Raw genomic sequence first — 21,169 nt, forward strand, 5'->3', positions numbered from 1 at the left:
TCTCTCCACACACGTGTGGAGACTTAGAAGAGCTTCCAACCAAACCTCCACCAAAACAAATCTCTGACGTTTCATGTTTGCCACTATCTGATCTATGACTGACTTAAGTTAGGGTTAGGGTCTGAAAACACTGTCATGGTGACTGTTTTTCCAAATCTGCTTTTTTAAAATATGCATGAAGAGAAGCTGGTGCCAAGTCAGCTGTGAGTAAGGAAACTGTGTCTTTCTCGTGAACACACTTTAGACAACAGCATATAAACTGCAGACTGTTGGGAGCTTTTCCATCCAGTGTTGACCTTTACGTTTATAGTCTGCTGTGGAATAATTCAGATACTATGTGGAGTTGGTATATTTACAGGATTCTTTAAATAAATGGTAGAGCATCTCCCGTGAGCTGAAGGCATCGTAATGAAGGTTAAGTGACGTGATGGATCATCTACCTGGTGAGAAGCAGGCAGCGAGTGTCACAGGAGTTGCACAATAAAAGATGGAGTGTGTTAAGAACAAAATAACTTGAATATCTTTTGAAAAGGGGCAACCCCCCCCCAAAAAAAGAAGTGAAACAAGTACTAAAAATTATTTCTGATGTTTTGATATTGTCAGGGGTGTCAGAAGAGTATTTATCCACTTATAATAATTTGACGTTTTTATAAAATGTGCTTCCTCTCTTTCTTGCTGAGAGTTGAAAAGGCAGAATTGATACCACCCTCATACATGTCTGCTAGATATAAAGCTGCAGCTGCACTGCAGGACTTAAATGTAATTGATGGCTTATCCACACTCAATAAACCGAGACCTGCTGTCATATCAGAAAGCATGTGTTAGACTACTACCTATTACCGTTAGTAAGGTTATGTTTATTATATGTCAACTCCGTTATTTATATTCAAAGTGTGAAACTGCTCCTTTAGAGTTTGACTTTCATGGCATTGTGACGTCCGTTTTGTTGAGCTGTGCAGTTTGTAACTTTCTCACACTTTTGCTCAGTAGTATCGCTCATTATTAGTCATAGTTCCCTCATCTCTCTCCTTTCTCACTCATCTCTCTCCTTTCCCACTCATCCCTCTCCTTTCCCACTCATCTCTTTCCTTCTTTTACGTTATAGTACTTTCTGTTGAAATATACGCCACCTGAGTGCATAATTATATAATTGTAGATAAAAAAGATTTTTCTTTGTCCTGCTTGATTGACCCATATTAAGCAATAAAAATGGAGAAAGGCTGCTTGTCAAGGTTCATTAAGTCAACAGACACCTTCCCTCGGGAAGTAGGAGGGTCAGTGATTTGACTCATAGTTCACGACCGAGTCAGAATCTCTTATTCACTGCGGAGGAACCAAACGCTGCAGCGGATTTGTCTTTCGAACAAGCCCTTGTTAGACAACGCAGAACCACCCTCAGTAGGGTGTAGTTAATTCACACAGCATGGCCTGGCACCAACCAGCACATTCTTTGAGGGTGCAGGCGCGCGCACACACACACACACAGACTCACACACACACACTGAATCAGATCATCTGTAAATTTGGCCCACTCTGAGTTCAGCATGCCAGGTCATAAATCGCGTGCAGTCTCACTGAACTCCAGCCTGCCTCCTGTCAGCCCGACTCGGCCACGTGAAAAAAAAAAGAACAGATAGGTATAAAAATTTGTGTTGATGTGGTCGGAGGAGAACAGCTTCAACTTAGCAATATGCCACAGCGGATTTCCAGCTGTTTGCTGTTACATCAGATTTGTTCCAGCATTGCTGAAAAAATGACATAATGTAAACTCAATTATTTGTAATATTTTGATTTACAATGAAAATGACCCATTAGGTTGTCTATTTTGGTTAATTGATTCTTTTTTACAAACAAAAATCCCAAACATGCGATGGTTCCAGCCTCCATGCGTGAGGATTTGTAGTTTCACTCTGTGTTGCATTATAGCAAACTGAACATTTGACTTTTAGATTATTAGTTAACCCAAAGAAATTTTAAAAAGTTATCTGAAGACATGACTGTGGGCTTTTGGAAATTATATTGGGCGTTACACACAATTTTCTTAAGTTTTATAGACCAAATAACAACTAATCGATTAACTGAGATAATCAGATCATTTGGTAAAATAATTTATGTTTCGGCTCAAATTTTTATTTATTTTAAGTATTTATTTGTTTAAAATAACTTATTTATGATTACGTGTCTAAAATCAGAAAGCATTCATCATTTGATCCAATCAAGTAACAGATTACAAGCTTATTTACAGTAAAATTTGTCAAATGGACTCAAACCATTACCATTGTTTAAATACAAGAGATTTTCTGAGACTCAATATAACACAAAATTACTTGGATTTGTGTGTGTGTGTATGCGTGTGTGTGTTATTTCACCATCTGTGTTTCTTTCTCAGTCCGTCAGGCCTGTATCTCATGTTCGGAGCAAAGCACATGGGACCTCTTAACTCCCTCTTGAATGCTTTGTTTGCCATCACACTCCTCATTCTAACAGACAGCTGTGTCAAATGTTGTTTGGGGGCCCGCTGCTAAATAGTGGGGAGCTTGGCTGGGTCTGTTTGGTGTGAGAGCATGGGAGCACTTTGTGGCAGAAGAAACAGCTCACGATGAGAAAAGGGGGGCCACAATTGACTTTAGAGCACTCCACTCACCCCTCAGTTCAGCAAGAGGCTGTCTGACCTAAATTCACTTTACCTCATCTGCCTAGACATTTGTTTAGCCTTCTGGGCAAACACTTAGAGAAATGTATGAGGGAGAGAGAGGGAAAAAAAGAATACATATGCTTGAATACATCACATTTAGTCAGGGGAAAAGCTAAACCCGGACATCTGCAGACGTATACAGCCCTCTAGTGGCCATCTGCAAAGGACCTGGATGTGTGACAAAGGGCTTGAAGTGATTTATGCAGAATTTCCTCAAGCATCTGTGGAGGTTGTACCCAGACACTGACCAAATTTCTGCACGTCTTCTGTTTTGACATCAGACCCAGGTTTCTGTAACAGCGCTAATAAATGTTACCTAACATCAAATAATAGGAGTCATGGGTGAATTAAATAAAAGCAAAACAACGGAGGCTGGAGCAAAATGAATGAATTGAGGTCATAGAATATTACCATCAGGGAGAAAGAGAGAAATTTTGTCTTTTGAGTACTGTACTCATTACAATGGCCTGGAGGAAGTGTGTGCTGTGAAATCATATGCTCTAGTTAAGCTAAACAAGGGCAAGGTATTCCCACATGAAGGACAGATGAGAATAAGTAAGTGGAAATCCAGACAGATGAGTAAGAGTTGAGGATGCTTTAGTGCTGTTTGGCCTCGGTATCTCACTCACATTCTCAGGTTGCAAATATATTCCCTCTCTCTCTCTCTCTCTCTCTCTCCCTCGCTCTCTCTCTCCCTCGCTCTACCTCTACCTCGCTCTGTCTCTGTGTGCGTGTGTGAGGCAAACCTCAAGGGTTCAGTGCAGCGAGCTCATTAAAGGCTTTATTCCACTTCCAGGATCCAGCAGGATTGCAATATGGACATTGTTTATACACAAATGTTGCCCTGGGAATAATGTTTATTTCTATTACCGTCTTGGAGGGGAAAATAAATAAATAAGGATCCAGAGCTTGTCTGCGCACATTGCTTTTCATGAAATAATGCCTCTCCAAGAGTGCTTTGAAGAAACGGCTATTTTTCAAACCACTTCACTCCAGCCTGGAGTCATACATCAGCTGCTCTCATCTTCAGTGGCACATGATGGTGTTGTGAGGAGGCCTGAGAAGCAAAAGTCACAGAATGGCACCACACAGACTCATGTCAGAAACTGTTTCACATTGTAGTTTCACTGAACCTCGTCCTCGGAAGACGCTCCGCTCATTAGCATATATACTACAAATGTCACTGCGCGTCCTCCGCAGCCGGACGGCGAATGGCTCAGAGTTTATCTCAGCCGAGCGGTCACAAAAGTGTCATTTTAAACGGCAGGACCCGGCGGCACGTCTGGGAGGCAGCTGATGACGCAGCACAGTGTTGCTACACACCCCGAGCTGTGTTTGGAAACACTGAGGCAGCTCACTACTACAGTGGGAGCCAATGGGAACAGCTGAACCGTGAACTCTTTAGCTCAGCCAAGCGCAGAAAGAAGGGGGGAGAAGAGAGACACACAGAGATCCAGGAAATGCCTGAGCAAGCTGCAGTGACAGCGAAGCCCATCAGCTCACACACAGCCACATCAGGCCGCACACTGATCACACTCACATGATATATCCATCCCCCTGTAATTGCATTGCTGTTTAGAGAGGCGGTCATTACTTATAAAATAACGAATGGCGTCTCCCGGCAGATATTAAGAAGAGAGATGCCACAGATAAGTCAGAGGCGGGCGGCCGCCACGTCTAACCCCCCCACCCCCCCATTTGTGGGCCGCTTGCCCAGTCGCCTGGCTGCAGAAAACCTGCAGTCATCACAAAGTGGAAATATTTACTGCTCACACTCTTGCATATGGGAGGATGGAGTGTGGTTGAGGGCAACTGATAAATGACTGTGTTTGTGTTTCGAGGGGAGTGCTAATCAGATTCCTTCAGCTTCAGAGGCATCTGAGGACAGCCAAGCTAAAGGTACCGAGCGAGGATTTATTTGTGGCACAGGCTCCAGTGGAAAGAGAGCCACCACGAGTGTAACACAGGAAACGGGAAGTTTAAATTCACAAAGAAACACAGGAAATCTTAACAAAGTTTTCATGCTGTGTAAATTAGTGCTGATTGTACACGAGCACTTAAAGGCCCATTGAAAATGACTCATGAGAATCACTCCATTCATGGTTTGTTGTGTAAACATGTGGGTGTATGTGTGTTTGTGCGTTTGTTTCTGCAGAACACCCTTGAGACCTGCAACATCTGCAGTAAGCCCATCATGGAGCGCATCCTGCGGGCTACAGGGAAAGCCTACCACCCTCACTGCTTCACCTGCGTGGTGTGCCACCGCAGCCTGGACGGCATCCCTTTCACCGTGGACGCTTCCAACCACATCCACTGCATCGAGGACTTCCACAAGTATGACATTCAGGATTTCATCAGATTTAAAGCTGCACCAATCAATATGTTTTCTATTAACAACCAATCAAATAACTGTGTATAAAATGAAAAGGGGTCACGTGTTGATGAACCCAAGAATTATCATCTGCCTCCGTTGTTCCTATTTTCATCTCGTTGATTGATTTTTTTACGGCCTTAAACGTTATGTGGCTGCATCTGTCTGCTTTCATGACAACTTCACTTTTCAAAGCCACATCAGCAGTTCACAGTGAAATCAAGTATCTGATCTACCAACTCTATCAGCACTAAACAACTGACAGACAAACTTTGGGTCAGATAATTCCCTCAGGAGTTGGTGGAGACCAAACCAAAGAGTGACTATTAGATGAACTTTTGGCTGGAGTAAGGTTTGATTCCCTTTTCCCGTTTCAAAACCTCCAAATACTTAAGATAAAAATGATTTTGTTGATTGTTTATATCGTTTGGTAACTAGCAGGCGATGCTAGTTGTTTGCAGTTTTGCTAAACTAAACACATCCTCTTCTCGAACTTCAAATTAGGCAAGTAACTAGCATGCGTCCAAAATCACCTAAAGTGATGAACTCTGCAGTCTCCTCTGCTCCATGGAGAATACATGTCTTTCATCTGTCCTCATTGTCCAGACACATGACAAACAACATCAAATGCTAAGGTTGCTTTGTGTCTGCCTGATGTGTTACTGTTTGCTAACATTATAAGATGCTCATACAACCAACATGCTTCAGTATCCTTAATTGACATAAAAAATGATATATATATATATATATTGAAGTTGTGTTAATACGGATCTTCTTGCTTCCTTTTCTTGAAATACTGCAAATCATTTCACAAGTTCACTGACCATATGAGATGCAGCAGTGGACATGAATTTAATAGTAAATTCCTGCCATTGTGTCACACTCTGATTGCACAACTGCCACCTTACCAGAAATGTTCCCTGACTCAGTGACCAGAAGGGAAACAGAAGTAAACAACTGGCTCTTGCTGTGAGTGCACAGCGTTTGCTGTACGGAGTGGCTGCACTGGGCTGTTGTTTAATTCCACCTGACAAGTGTGACCTCAGCAGTGTAGCCCTCTACGTCGAGGAACGGTCACGCCTGAGCTTTTTCTGTTTATGATTGTCAGGCACTGAATGCGCTTGTAGAAGAGGGATTTTTTGCCACTCAGCGTCCGGCCAGTGGACAGGACCTGAGATCTCAGCGTGCGTCTCATATCCTCATTAATTCTATTATTAGATAGACCTCTTCCTGTTAAAGGCATTTCCAAAGTTACCAGTTTTAAAGCTTGTTCTGTAAATGTTGCTGTGAGAGTCAGTTACAATATTTGTTATAGTCTCACTTAAATGTAGACATTTCCTCAAAACATTCTATTTAAATGAAGTATTTCAGAGAAGAGCAGATTTATCTTTTAGTTCCTTCTCAGTGTCTCAGTGAGCTGTTAAATAATTAAAAGGCCTGTATGTAAGTTTTTGCTATTGCTACATAGCCGACATTAGCATTAACAGCTGTTTACTTAAAAGAAATGCAAGTTCAGCATCAACCTTCATTCCTTTGCTTTGCCAAAATGCCTCTGGTCATGATTGAATTGAACCACAACCAATCAGAGTGACAAAAGGTGTGAGGCTGCGTATCAACAAACATTGTGTGTCCGCTTCTTTGTTCTTATTTTTGAGAACATAAACCATTGAAGTAAATTTAATACCGTCACAATTTAACAGTCACAACCCTGTTGCTGAGGTGCTCCTCTGTCAGTCATCATAATCAGACCCGCCCCATTTGAGATAAATGGATGTGATTGGCAGGCGAACTCAGGAGGGGGATATCTGATACAACCTAACCATGATAAACTTGAGCTCGCTGAATGGTTTGGTTTTTTATTTTTGCTCTTGTGTGAAAGGATCAAACACAAATGGATGGATCAGTCAGTGCAGTGATTCCCAAACCTGAGGGGGTGGAAGAGAAATCTGAGGATTCATAAAAATCAAATGTCTGCATATGTATTGGTCATTTTTTCATATTTAGCTCATTTGAATTTCTGGATAACCTTGGCCTTTTGACCCCTGAAACCAATTTAAATATAACAAGAAGAAATTTTACAGTCAGTTGAAATGGTTATGGCAAAATGTGTAATGCAAAGGTCAAACATCTTTTATTCCAGCTTCTCAATTGTTGGGATTATCAGTTTATTCTTAGTTTTCTAGTTGTAAACTCAGGCTCTGATAGAAATGTTGCACCAACAGGCAAATTAATCTAAAATCATAATGGCGCTTGTGTTGCATACAGTCACTGAAAACCTCTCTCTGCCAAATAGTGAATGAGGAGAGTTCCCCTCTCAAAAAGTGCCTTTGTCTCAAATGAAAGATGACATAATGTCACATTATATTCTGTTCCTTCTCACAGGAAGTTCGCTCCACGCTGCTGTGTGTGCTCTGAGCCTATAATGCCAGCGCCGGGCCAGGAGGAGACCGTCCGTATTGTGGCCCTGGACCGCGACTTCCATGTGCAGTGCTACCGCTGTGAGGTACGTGTTGTGTGTTTATCTGCCCTGGTATGTGAGCACCCTATAATTAGCAGTGGTCGTCATGTACCACAGCTACAAGTGACCGTCATAATAGCAGGAAGGTGTAAGGCACGATGTACATACCCATCCCCAGAGTCACCTTTTGAGCAAGACGAGTGAATCATTCCTCTCTTACCTGCCTCAAAATAGCTTTTCATCTCTCCTCTGCAAAGTTCATGGACTTACATAGTAACCAATCAGTCAGCCGTCGCTCGCCGGCTGATAAGCTGCACATTACATGCCCGGCTAAAAGAGAAGTAACGTGTCACATTGTCAAAGAACTATTTCAGTGTGAGAACACAGAGCATTTGGCAGACATAAAGGTCAAATGAAAGCAAAGCAGATTAGTTCAGCTGAAGGGGCTCAGCAAGAGAAGAATTGTGTCACCAGGGAGACATGAGTAGATGGAGTTGTAATTCTGTGTTTGTGTGTGTGTGCGCATGCATGAGTGTGAGAGAGAGAGAGAGACAGAGGGAGACAGAGGGAGACAGAGAGTGGTTGAAAGTGTCACAGGGAATGAGATAATATCGCTAAAGCAATTTGTTCATCATATTAATGTGAGTAAACAACAAGACCAACAATTGACAGGTTTTACAGAACCTGTGAAAGTGTTTTGTCTGATTCTGAGGGCAAGAGTCAGATATAAGATCGACACACTCTCCTTTAATAAAGTCTGAATTTTGACTGAACTGAGGCTTTGTCACGTGACCAACGCAGACTGGAACATGGTTTATACAGAAGCCTTCTCTTTTGCACCTTTTGTTTGGTTCAGCCTTATACTGACATTTTTTTCAATTCATTCTTCTCCCATCACTCAATACCCCAAAACGAGTAAAACTGGGTTTTTTTTGTAAATGTATAAAAAAAAAAGGGGAAAAGAACTGAAATATCATATTAGTTTTGTTGTCATACAATTGTCCAATGAATTTGAAGAAAACATCTGAAATGTCACAAAAATGAAAATAATTTGAAGCAAATAAACTAAGCTACTTCTGTTGTCAGAAGGTGGCAGGGAATCACCCAAGTCATTAGAGTAAATCCTCTGAGGATCATGAATGCTATTGCAATCCATCTAATTGTTGTTTAGGTATTTCAATCTGGACCAAAATCGTGGACTGACCAGCATCCATCCAGCTCGCTGCTAGCATGGCTAAATATTAGTAATATTCACTTGCGCAAAAAAAGTTTAAATAGCAAACACAAGATGAAACTTTACATAGGAGAAATAGAAAACAATCTTTGTTACAAGTATAAACACTTAAACATAGGTTTAGGATCAACAACTAACTTCAAGAAAGGGTTAGGCAGTAATAATCAGCTGTTGCTGGTACAGATTCACCAGCTCATAGAAAACCAAAGTAGTGTCTTTGAGTTGGAGAGCCTCCTGTAGGTTGATAGTTTCAACAGCTGTAAACGTCTCATTCAGGGCAGGAGCTCAGCGAGTGTATGAACGTGTCGAATCGGCGAGCGTGGCTAATGGTTGTTTGTGTTTGTGGACTTACGGAGTATCTGTGTCCTGCAGGACTGTGGCTCTCTGCTCTCAGAGGGGGACAACCAGGGCTGCTACCCTCTGGACGGACATGTCCTCTGCAAAAACTGTAACACCAGCCGCATCCAGGACCTCACCGCCAAGTCCACCACTGACCTCTGAACAAGCCGGCGCCCGGTCACCTCCACTGTGATAACCCAACGCTCGCTCTCTCTCTCTCCCTCCTTCACTCCCTCCTTCACTCCCTCCCTTTCTCACAGGCATACCCATCCACAGATGCTTGCATTCACCATATATATATATATGAATATATTCTATATTCACCTTCAGAAACTAAAAAATACCATCACATGTTCACCTGCATATATTATCTATAGACTGAGTGCAGTCACAGCAGAAGAGACAGTACTTGTGTCTCAATTCAGGGGCTGTCCTACTTTGAAGGCTCCTTTAAATGCTTCCCTCCACCCACCGAACTATATCCATAAAGCTCAATAATTTTGTATCTCATTTGTGGTTTTTCAAGGGGGTTATTTGCTGCTTCTGGCCAAGAAATATTCCTTCACATAACCCACCACCGTCCACCACCACAAAGCCACAATATGGGCAGCCTTGGAGGAGCTCATTTTCCAGATTTGGTTATTTCTGGACAGATCTGTGTTAGCTAATTTCCCCCATTCCCAGTCTTAACATTAAGGTACTATAAAAAAATTAGAAGTGGCGTTAATCTTCTCGTCCGACTCACTTCAAGAGAGCAAATAATCGTATTTTCCCAAAGTGTTAAACTGTTGCTTAGAATCACTCTGAATCCATCAGTTACAATTTACATCATCACTCAGTGTTATTATCTCATATCATAATTATCTTCAGCCTGTATCTTCCAGCCACTGTGCACATCCATGCGTTTAAGCATGCAACCCAAATTTTACTGACTGGTTCTCGTGATCTAAAATCTGAGAACATGCAGGAGGTCTGACACATGTGCCCTGCAGGTGAAGTGGGTGTGTGTATGAGTGTGTTCAGAAAAGCCACGGCGCGTTCAGTAAATCATTTAGTTTGTTCTTTCATCTTTATTAAAGTGCACATGCACAGACAGCACACACAGAGGGATGTAATTACACAGTGAAGCTTATTATTATAAAACAGTTCTGCATAACTGAACACCAAAGAATTGAATTTAAGCTACCATGTGTAGTTATTCTATTTGCAACTATATGAAACATTTCCTTCAGTGTCTGGCCCGTCGGAAACACAGCAGACACACAACACAATCTGCAATAGGCGGCTGTTCTTCTTCTTTGTTCGGTTTATAGGCGGGTGGCAACCAATGTCAAGGTGCATTACCGCCATCCACTGTGTTGGTGCACCGTTCCTGGAGGTACTGCAATACCAGGTCGATAAATGCAATGCTCCTTTTTAACATAATATTGTCTTTGTACTTTCCTGTAGACTTTGCTTTGATATAAACAGCATTTAACGTTTGTGTTGGCCTGAACTGTACAATCAAGACATTCCATTCATAGAAACATGGCTTGTTAGAGCAGATAGACCATAGATCATTTACCATGCCATGGATTAGATCAGTGACTGCACTCCAAGCAGTCTGGCAGGGAAAACCAATATGACATGGCTATGCAATTTTTAATGTTAATTGCATTGACACTTTATAAGAAATTTTTATGAATAAGGAAATATTTTACCTGTACAGATCCAAGCATAAGTGTCCTTATAGTAATCCTTTAATCCAGACTATGCTGGTACTGTGTGACTTTGTGCGTCACTGTGCTGTGTGTCAGTATTGATTGTTCCAGTGACTCGTCTTTTATATCTAGTGTTTGTTTAACGTTGATGGGCGAAGAAGGGACCTTTCCCAAATATGATTTTTTTTTTTGTGTATTGTTTGTTCCACTAAAGGTGATGGACCAGTGGTTTGACTGCTTGATTTGATCTGAATTAATGAGACATTTAAAGATGGTGAGTTCAATGTACCCTGTGGAATTGTCACCACTCTTTGTTTGAATCTTGTCATTCCTGTGTGAGACAGTGAGGGAACAGAGACACACAAAATGACTACAAAACGATCACAGACAGACGCAAAGAGATGTCAAATGACTATTAAATTGATTTTTGTTTGGGGGTGTGGCATTTATGTAGGAGGGCTCAGGCACCTTTGCACATGCACATCATCCAAGGGTCCAATATCCGTGGCGATAGGAATCACAGTGCACGTGGGTAATATGCCACAACACTTTAAACAACTGTTTTCACACCATTCCACTGATCAGCAATAGTGTCAGTGATGTAGAGATGACTACACACCCGTAAAAAGGATGTCCACATTCCACATTTTACATTATTCAAACAGTTTTGTGAATGCAAAATATCTTTTAATTGAATGGAAATCAATTCAGAATCTTTGTACACACAAAATATTTTGATGGTGAACTGTGATTTTAAGCCAAACTTCATCATCCACAGGGTACATTTAAACACCACAGACAATGTTATTCATACTGGTCGGCCAGTTCATTATCTGGACTGGTTGCTTGCAGTCAAACCACATCACGCAAACCAGAGTATTTCAAAACCCCTGATTTACAAATGTCCTGTGCATGTGTATTTATAGGTTATGAACATTATAATTTCCAGAGACTTCTCTGTACTTCTTCTTTCTGTCTTCCTGTCACATTCCGTTTAGTGCCATCTGGATATGTGATAGAAAGTGATTAAACGAACAAATGAATCTCTATTTACTTCATGTATAATAATCTGAAAGTGGTCACAGGAGACTTGTTAGATCAGTTTGAGTGTGGCACTATTTTACCAGGGTAACACAATGTAAATGTATGTGCTAATAAGACCATTCATTAATTAAATGTGATTACAACAAAATTGCCTACAGCAGAATTATAGGAAACAACTGAGTTTTTAATATTCCTTAACATCCAGTAAAAACTTGTTTGAGCTGAAGGTGAGAAGGTGGCGCAGAGTGTGAACTCTGTTTATTTGGTTCTCAGACGCACTGCGTGCACAGACAGAAGCAGCCTCACACGCCTCGAGCAGGAAGCCAGGGAAGGCTGCTTCTGTCGAAGGTTAGGCAACCTCAACTCCATATCCTGAGGAATTTATTTCATCAATATCTGACGCGCATATTTAGCCAGACAGTTCATCGGTCACAGAGAAAAACCAACAGACAACAAGACCCTCACAGCCGAGGAAAATCATCTCAGTGCAGCGCCGGAGAAAGACTTTTTAGTGCGTCTTAAAAACATGTTTAAGTGTCTCAAAGGTGTCACAAAACTCGAGCTAGTTAGTCTATTTATAGCCATCGTGAGCATCTTTTATAATTTTATTCGTCTTTTCTCAAGTAACAAACACAACTTTTATTCTGCTTATTCTGTCTCCTCCACTCACACCAGCTGCATCATGTCCACGCTGACTGTGGCCATTTGACACTTCTGATTACCTCTGGTTGCCAGGCAACAGAGGACACAAGAAAAATACACACTCCATATATCATTATGTCACTTACTGTACGTTGCTAGGTTTCAGCTCAGAGATGTAGCCGGGGATCCGACTGAGTTAGCATGTGATGTTGGCAGCGTGGTAAAGGTCGCTGCGGGGCCCTGTGACCTGCTGCGATAATTAGACAAGCAGTGTTGAAGGTCACAACACGAGTTTTACATCCGCTGATGAAAACCCAGAGGAAGATGTCAAAGTGACTCAAGAGGCAGAGAAAACAATCATTCATCACCGCAGTCGATGAATTTTTAAAAAAGCAGTATAGTGGTGCTCATTTGAAATTATTATTCAGGTATCAGCTGCAGAGCTCGTTCAGTCCTTATCGCCTCAGTTTTCTATAGTAGCCTGAAAGTTGTTATTTGTACACTGTTGATGCCTTCCAGAGTTGTTTAACTTCATTTGTGACAGTCTGAGGAAGCTCCATGTAAAGATGTAGTTCATATCTTTGCAGAGTGAGCGCTCTTAAATCAGACGTTTTAAATGAAAACTATGAAACATGCAGTAAACTTCTTCACAGCACATGGTGCGAGAAGAGAAGCCAATTGTTGTTACAGTGTGTTAAAGGGATCAAACCTCCCACCTCTCTCTGATCTTGTTGTCAGTATTTAAATATTAGCTTATTAGCATGTATTTTACTAAGTGTACCCTGGTCTGGCCCATGAGCACAGAGGTGGATCTATGCTTTAGTTTTTCATTGTGCCATTACAGCTGCCTTGCACTCCTGTTTGTCAGCGGACACATCGCACACGCTTGTGGGAGCATATCCGACATGAATCTATTCAAGACGTCTGATGCTTTTATTACAAAGACCATTTAATGATTTTTTTTAAAGTATTTGTTAAGTGTATTTGTGTTGTGTTACTGTCTTTGTGTGTGTAAAAGTGCCCTCGGCTGAGCAGCACTGAATCACTAAACTGTTGTGTGTTTCATATGTCGCTCTGCCTCGCTCAAAGATGTTGCCTTGTTTACTTGTGTTTTGCCAAAGTAAATAAACAGGCTGCCTTTTGTTTGTTAGTCCGTACAGTGGGTGTCTATATCAGGTGTGGTGACTTTAAGACCAGCAGCAGAGCCTGAACCGCTGCTGTGTGTGTGTGAGAGAGCTTGACCCCCTGTTGATAAAGTTAAGCGTCTCATCTGTTCTTCATCATTGGAAGGGGCATGTAGTCAACTGTTGTTTTCTCTTCTTCAATAAAAAGCTTTTGCAACAGCATCACTTCTCTGCATCTCTGTGTGCTCCCAGTCTTCTTCCTGTCACATCACATGAGAGGATATTAGAATCTCTTTCTGATTCAGGGAAAGCCCCCATCCCCCCCCTCCCCCCCTGTCGCTGGTTAACACTTGCTCTTTGGCTCCTGGTCCGTTAGATTTTCCCCCGGTAATGAGCTCGCTCTCTCCGTCTTCTCCTGGCACTCCGCTGAAACCTGGCGGTGACCTCCTGCGCAGCGTACCTGCAGATGAAAGAGATTTATTTCCAACAAGTATAACCCAGGGCTCCTTCACTCTTTTCAAGAGTCATTTAAAAGCCCCTCAGTGGCTGCAAATGCCCCCATGCTTACACAGCGCAGATTCATTTCCTCCTCTCTCATGCGGCGCTCTGTAGTGCTCTTTAGTTGAATTGGAATCACCTGCTTAATAGAAATCCTACACTCGCAATAGTCTTTTGAGTGTACATCTGGGACAACGGTTTAATTACCACGGAGATACAGTGAGCGGTGGCCACCATCAGCAAGTCTGCGTACTGCTGCCATCAGCGTGATGGAGTTGTCGGAATAATTTAAAGACCTCCTGAAAAGACTTTATTATTTTCTGTCGCCTTTCCAAGACCCGCTTGATTTAATCCTTTCCATTTGTCATCTTTACTTGTGTGCCACATGTCAGCAGTAAGTCACGAGCGTTTCATTCCAATCCTACAGATTCCTCCTTTGAAACGGCAACCTGAAGTGTTCAAGCGGAGAGAAAGTGTATTGTTGGACCAAAGGAGGAAACCCGTATAATATTTTAAATGTTAGAGACAAAGTAGCCGCAGAGTTTTGTCTGATCACTTACAAATCAAACAGAAATATTTATCCACAGCCGGTCTGGTGCTGACAGTAAACAGAGCAGTTATATCATCAGCTCATTGCTGTCCTGCCTCTGACGTGAACTGTGACCTGTAAAGTGTGTGTTCACCCCCTTGTTCCTCTTTTAGTAAACTGAAGGTTTAGGCACGCTGGCAACGTGGAGATTTCCTCGTAATTTTTTGCTAAATATGCTGCAGGCCATACTGTGTGTGTGTGTGTGTGTGTGTTAGTGCGTGTTTGTGTGTGTGTGTGTTAGTGCGTGTGTCTGTGCGTGTGTGTGTCTGTGTGTGTGTTTGTGTGTGTCTGCCTGTGTGTGTTTGTGTGTGTCTGCCTGTGTGTGTGGGTCTGTTTGTGTGTGTCTGCCTGTGTGTGTGGGTCTGTTTGTGTGTGTCTGCCTGTCTGCCTGCGTGTGCGTGTCTGAGAATGAGAAGCCCTGCAGCAGTTTAGCCGAGGACTTGCTTTACTGCACATAAATCTGGTGTTTACAAACAAATTGATGAGTGATGGGCCCTCCAGCCAACATGATGTACCCACCAATTTCTTCTTCTGCATAAAATCCCAGCGTCAAGTCTCCAGGGGCCTGCTTCGGCATTTTTGAATGTCTTCTTGTAATATGCAGAATTATGGCTTGAATGATTTACCAGGAAGCAGAGATGAGCACAAGGGAGCAAAATGGGCCACTATCATGCATAATCTCACACAATGTAATTTAAATGAGGTTGTCATATGGTCAGATTTACATAACATTACAATGTGGGCCAACATTGCAGTGCTCAGAGCTTAATGTTATTAGCTTAAAAGTGAATTCCCACTGTGCATTTGCATCAAGAGCATTGATTTTGTGCATCCTTGAGTTTGCTGAAGATAGTGATGTAATCAGTGAGTCAGTGTTGCTCTCAGTAGAACTCGGAACACTTCGCATTTAAACCTTTATTACGTTCTCTTGTTCTACAACTGCTGTTCCCGTCCAAGGACTGGCCAAGGTGCCTGCAGAGTTCAAGGGTTCCACACACTGCTACTCTTTTATTTCCGTCAAGACGTCTTAAAGATTAAGAAACTTTTCTCCATCAGTTTGATGAAGAGGAGAGAAACTTGTGTTTGCAGAAACAGATTCATCAGAGCTGTGGACCGTGTCGCAGAAACCGAACCTTTTCCTCTGTGTGCCTTCATTACAGACTGATGCAAACCTCAGAATGTTGCATTCATGAATGAACAATAAACAGTTTTAAGTGCCATTATCCATGCAGCAGACTTTCTAAAACAACTGCAATCATGTAAAATGAAAATTTCACCTCTGGCAGTCACTCTGTTCTTTACAGGCGCCAGTCAATCTGGTTTATGTGAACTGTTTTTGGTTCCTCTAATATTCTGCTGCTGGGGTCTGCTACACTCCAGATTGTTTCTTCATTAACATTTAACAACGCACCAAACATTTCTGGCATTAAAATGTTCAGTAAAGTACAATAATACTAATTATGTATGTTAGCGAGGAACAAGTCACAAATCTACTTTGCCTGTTGTTAACAACACAAAAACTGAATCTGTCTTCAATTGTACATTTCTTGTTCTCCACGTCAGCACCGTGCATGTGAAGGATGAACTATGCTGGCTGCGTGGTCTGGAGATCACAAACTGGTTTGGGTCATCTTTACATTTAGCTCAGAATGCTAAAACGCTAAACTACACAATGAACATGTCTGTTAAACCACTGATTCAGGCTGGGTTACGTGCATTTAGTTTCTCTAATATTCTATATAATTCTATATATAACACTATAGCGGCTGCTGCCCTCCAGATTTTTATTCTTTGTGTTTTATATCCCAAGCTACTAAAATGAACCTTCAATTCAAAACATTTCATAAATAAATCAATTGTTTCGCTTCTAGCAAAGCAGTATAGCACATTAGAAAACATTACCATGGCAACAAAGATGGTGTACATGGAGAACATTGTTTTTTTTAACATAAACATATAAGCATTATTGGGTGAATTTTAGCATGCTAATGTTAGCGTAGGTTAAAACACTGGTGTGCCTCCAGCTTCACAAAGCTGCTCTGACCCTGAATCTTTATCCAGGGTTTTCTGACCCTGTTCCAGCCGGGGACCTTTTAATGTTCTGTCAGAACTGACTTTGGAAACTGAACCTTGGGTTCACACTGAACTGTTACACGTTTGTTTCTTTAAAGTGCCAGAAACTACACAGAATTGGGCTCGACAAGAACATGCGGTGCCCAATTTGTGCCTCTTACAGTTTATCTGTGAAAAATGTACTTCAGACTTCAAAATCATTTTTTTTCAGGCTTTTTTCTGTAGAATAATAAATTCCTCCAGTGGCAGCTTTATGCTTCCTGAACTTTTATACCCAGCGGGAAAGAAAAAAAGAACACACACGCAGGATGCAATGTTTTCTTGCAGAATTACTGTAGACGTTGTTTTCTGGGGAAATTTCCTCTCAGCTGAAGAAGATCATTTTGCTGAGGGAGTCAGCGTCGGGCCACAGCACTGAGCAGCTTCAACCTCATAACATAGGAAAATAACCTGCAGTGACTCATCACAGTCTGTCACACATGCACTTGGTGCCTGGAAAGATGGAAATGCAACAGCAAACACTTTCCGTACAGTCATACTTTTAAATGTAGTCACAGCACATGAGTGTACGGGGATGAAGCTTGTGCCAGAAGCAGCAGAGCTACATGTTATTAGCCTGGTACTTACATCACATGCCCTCATTAGAGTGAAGAGGCTGAGTTCACTGCTGATCCAAGCAGCAGGTTATCTGCTACCGATGTGATCAGGATTTACATCTGAAGCAGCTGCAGCCACAGAGCCACACTGGACATGATCACACACTGTGGGTTAGCGCACAAACACCTGAAGCTACTGTCTGCCACACATTAACACGTGAGGCGTGGACACAACATGGTTCATTCATTGTTAACACAAACAGTTACATACATCTTTCCAAAAGAACGATCACAAAGCAACACAAAATCTACTTCACAGACTGATCTTGGAGCTGCTTTGACAAAAGTCAGGTGCATTACTGCTCTAGCATCGGTTGCTAAGTTACAGTTACAATCCTCAGACAAATCGGTCCCCATATTGTTATTTCATTCACAGACAGGGAGAGACAATGGGCCGAGTCCAGCAGGAATAACAATTAACTCCTTTTATCTCTTTCAAATTACAGATCATTCTATTAGCAGAAGATATTTTCACAGTTTGTTCAGGTCTCATCTCCTCCAGCATCCATTCCTGCTTTGTCTCTCGCTTCCAGCTGGATGGAGTTAGTAGGTACAAGTGTTTAACTGATCAGTTCAAACAGCCTAACATTGGGAACGTGATTAAACAGACAATGGTTTTACAAACTTACAACCAGCTCACTTTGTTCTGTGGTAGCTGCTCATTTCAGGACATCATTTTTTTCAGATGATGATGTGACCTCATCATAAAAGTTAGTATCCTCACAGGAAGGAGTAGTTTTTTCCAGTACAGATAAATTATAGTCGGTCATCACACCTTTCATATAAGAAACAGTTTATCTGTAACAGTTCAAATACTGTCTGTTAACTGATGGCTTATAGCCTACTACTGACTGTATAAATCCTACCTCCTCCATGTTAGAGCATTGGACATAGAGTTAACAAAAAAGTGAAAGTACACGTCAAATAAATTGTTCTCAAAGATGGTTTCTGTCATTTTAGGTAGTTCTTAGTTCCAAGTGCTACTTTTTCCAGTACTGACACTGGTTTACAGCTGAGACAGACTTATGATTGGTTGAGCTTGTGTATCGACGGGACCCTGTTAGAACAGCTCCATCCCCTAATCGCTACTTTGCAGACTCCAAATGACAGAATCCACCATTATTATCACGATCTGCCAGCACGACACAGGATCCGCCATTACGATCACGATCTCTGATTCGCGATCCACCATCATAATCCACGATGTGGCTGCAGCCGCAGCCCTGGATCTGCGGACGATAAGGCAAAGGGACTCTGGGGAAGAGGTCAAGTCAGTAATATGAACAGTATTGAAGAGATATTCATTTCTTTGATGTGATAAGGAGGGAGAAGAGGAAGGAGAAGCTGGGAAGAGAATCTCAATGAGAAGCTCAATGATCTTCCCATACGTTAACCAATTGTTTTAGCTGCTTAGCCTTAACAATTTCAAATTTTTTTGACATTTAAGAGCCTTTACATTGATCGATTTAGATTCTTTTTTAGCTACTGTTATTTCTGACAGGGGCACAGAGGTCATCTCATCAAAATGTAGTATAGATTTAATATATGGACAGAGCTGCATTCATTTCACAATGAATATAAAGACAACAATGTCACGTTCATATCCAGTTTTTATTGTGTGAGTGTTATTTTTATGCCAGTCGTTGAAGCTCATGAGGCTCAGTGCTTTAAATACTCACCAATTTCTCAATTTACAGGCTGGACATAAAATCTAGAAACAATTGAGTAAACAGCCCTGAATGTTACAAACAGGGAGATATTAATATTATTGCTTAAAATAGTGAACCTGTTTGCCTGTTTGTTTAACTCAAAATGTCTGTGTGACTCTATAGAGGGTAATAATAGAGTTCTGCTTGTTGCCCTCTGCCTGTCTCCACATCCCAACCATCACTCACCCTCAGTCTGTCAGGCTCACACAGAACCCACAGTCAAACCAAATGATGGCTGATTTATATTCAACACGGGGGAAACGTTCAGATCCGGATAAATCCACAGACTTTACTGACTTAGTGTAGGTGCGTTTCTGCAGCTCCACTGAAAGGTAAAGCAGTTCTCATGATTTAAGGCGTTCTTTGAGCTGTCACCTCTTGACCTCAGGGTAAGAGGAAGAGTCGTCCGTGGGTTTAATGCAAAACCTTGTGTTGCAGTGTGAATTTTCATTCTCACACTAAAGCAGGCCGACTGAATAAGCCACCTGAGTATATACAGTATCTGAATAGCAGGGAAAATGGCACAAAATGAATCAAAATGAATGCATTTTTTACAGTGACAGTTGCTGGGATTGTTGTGTGAAAACAATTATACCTGAATATCCAAAGACACGATTTCTAATGGCTATAGAGCCAAAGCGTTTCCATGTGAACCAGGCTGCCTTTATGCTTACAAACAAGCATGTGCTGCATATTTGTGTAAATAAGAACAATCATGTGGGGGAAATGATCTGGTTCTGAACAGGTGTTATTTTGAACTGATGTAGCCCCACGTGTGAGATGACCTCAACAACCTGTTCATCCACTACACATCATTATCCAAAGAATTTGTTTTCATGATGTTTAAAAGGATGTTGAGAAAAATGTTTTTCTCACAAGTCAATGGCCCAGGTCAACAATTTAAGCTATTTCACCTTTTCTAATTTACATTATTAAAATTGGTAGTTTATATTCCTAGAGCAGAGCCCATTCCACACCTGCCTGTTCTCTTGTCCTGTGTCAAAGCTCTGCAGCTACTTCAGAATGATTCCTTGTCATCAGTGAGTCCTCCTCAAACAGTTCTACAATATACTGTCACTTTTTATTGTTTGTGTGCTGGACCTTGTGTGCAGAGCTTTTTATAAAGTTAGAAAACTTTGTTTTCATCCCACCTGGTTTATCTGCAGTGATGATTTTATAGTCAATGTTTTTAATAAAATGAAACTGAATTTGTTTTATTACTGTTCACATTTGTAGTTTATATATATATTAAAGTTTGAATGATTCCCTGAACTGCTTTTATTGCTTTCGACTATTCTTTGAAACAACCATCACAATCTTCAGACCCAAGTTCACCTCTTTTCAAAATAAAAGCGATCAGCCGGAGATCAGCACCTGTTCTGTGTCTGAGTCAGTCCGATATGGGGAAATAGATAAAATCACACTATTAAAATGATCTGGCGCAGTTTTGATCCATAGTTTGACTCTGCTGCCGATCAATGCTTGAGTTTATCCGCGGTCGTAGAAGAAGACATGTTCAACTTTGTATGCAGATTGACTGTTAGTGCACTACCCTGCTCCCACTGACTGCTACAGGGAGCTGGTCGCCTGTTTATTCAACATGTCCAAATCCCACCAACCTTAGCCCTGTACTTCCCTGGGATATTAACAATACAGATGCCAAGTGTGAAGCTGATAAGCTGAGGTATGTGACATAGGCTTTCCACATACGGACTTGGAGACGTTTGTGGAATTAGTAGGTTGATTATTTGTAACTCATAATTTCTAATGGAGGTGTTTACTAAGCAGTTAGCCAATCGCAGAAGGTTATTTATTATGAAAATGTACTAAATCGAGATCAGATCAAATTATTTGTATTGTTATTTTACCTTTAAACATCTTTTTAATTAGTCGAGATACTTAATCTTTCCCCGAGGCAACAGCAGAACTGCAGCTAGGTGTACAACAACTGGTTGGGAATCTCTATAGTGCTTCAATTATGTGTGAACCATGAACTCTTTAGAGGTGTCCGTTGTCCTCTAAATAGGACTCCTATTT

General features: G+C 41.5%; 1 protein-coding gene across 6 annotated transcripts in view; it reads left to right on the forward strand.

Annotated features, from left to right (window-relative positions):
* The window catches only part of lpp (LIM domain containing preferred translocation partner in lipoma), a 151,654-nt gene extending 138,028 nt beyond the window's left edge, over positions 1 to 13,626 (forward strand). For all 6 annotated transcript variants that reach the window (XM_034583005.1, XM_034583010.1, XM_034583009.1 and 3 more), the window contains 3 exons: positions 4,851 to 5,029; positions 7,449 to 7,569; positions 9,131 to 13,626. In XM_034583005.1, the coding sequence (XP_034438896.1) occupies positions 4,851 to 5,029; positions 7,449 to 7,569; positions 9,131 to 9,259 (429 nt within the window). In that variant the 3' untranslated portion in view covers positions 9,260 to 13,626. The remainder of the gene's footprint in view (positions 1 to 4,850; positions 5,030 to 7,448; positions 7,570 to 9,130) is intronic.
* The last annotated feature ends 7,543 nt before the right edge of the window (positions 13,627 to 21,169 follow it).

Source organism: Hippoglossus hippoglossus, chromosome 4, assembly GCF_009819705.1.
Source record: "Hippoglossus hippoglossus isolate fHipHip1 chromosome 4, fHipHip1.pri, whole genome shotgun sequence".
In the NCBI taxonomy this organism is placed as follows: Eukaryota; Metazoa; Chordata; class Actinopteri; order Pleuronectiformes; family Pleuronectidae; genus Hippoglossus; species Hippoglossus hippoglossus.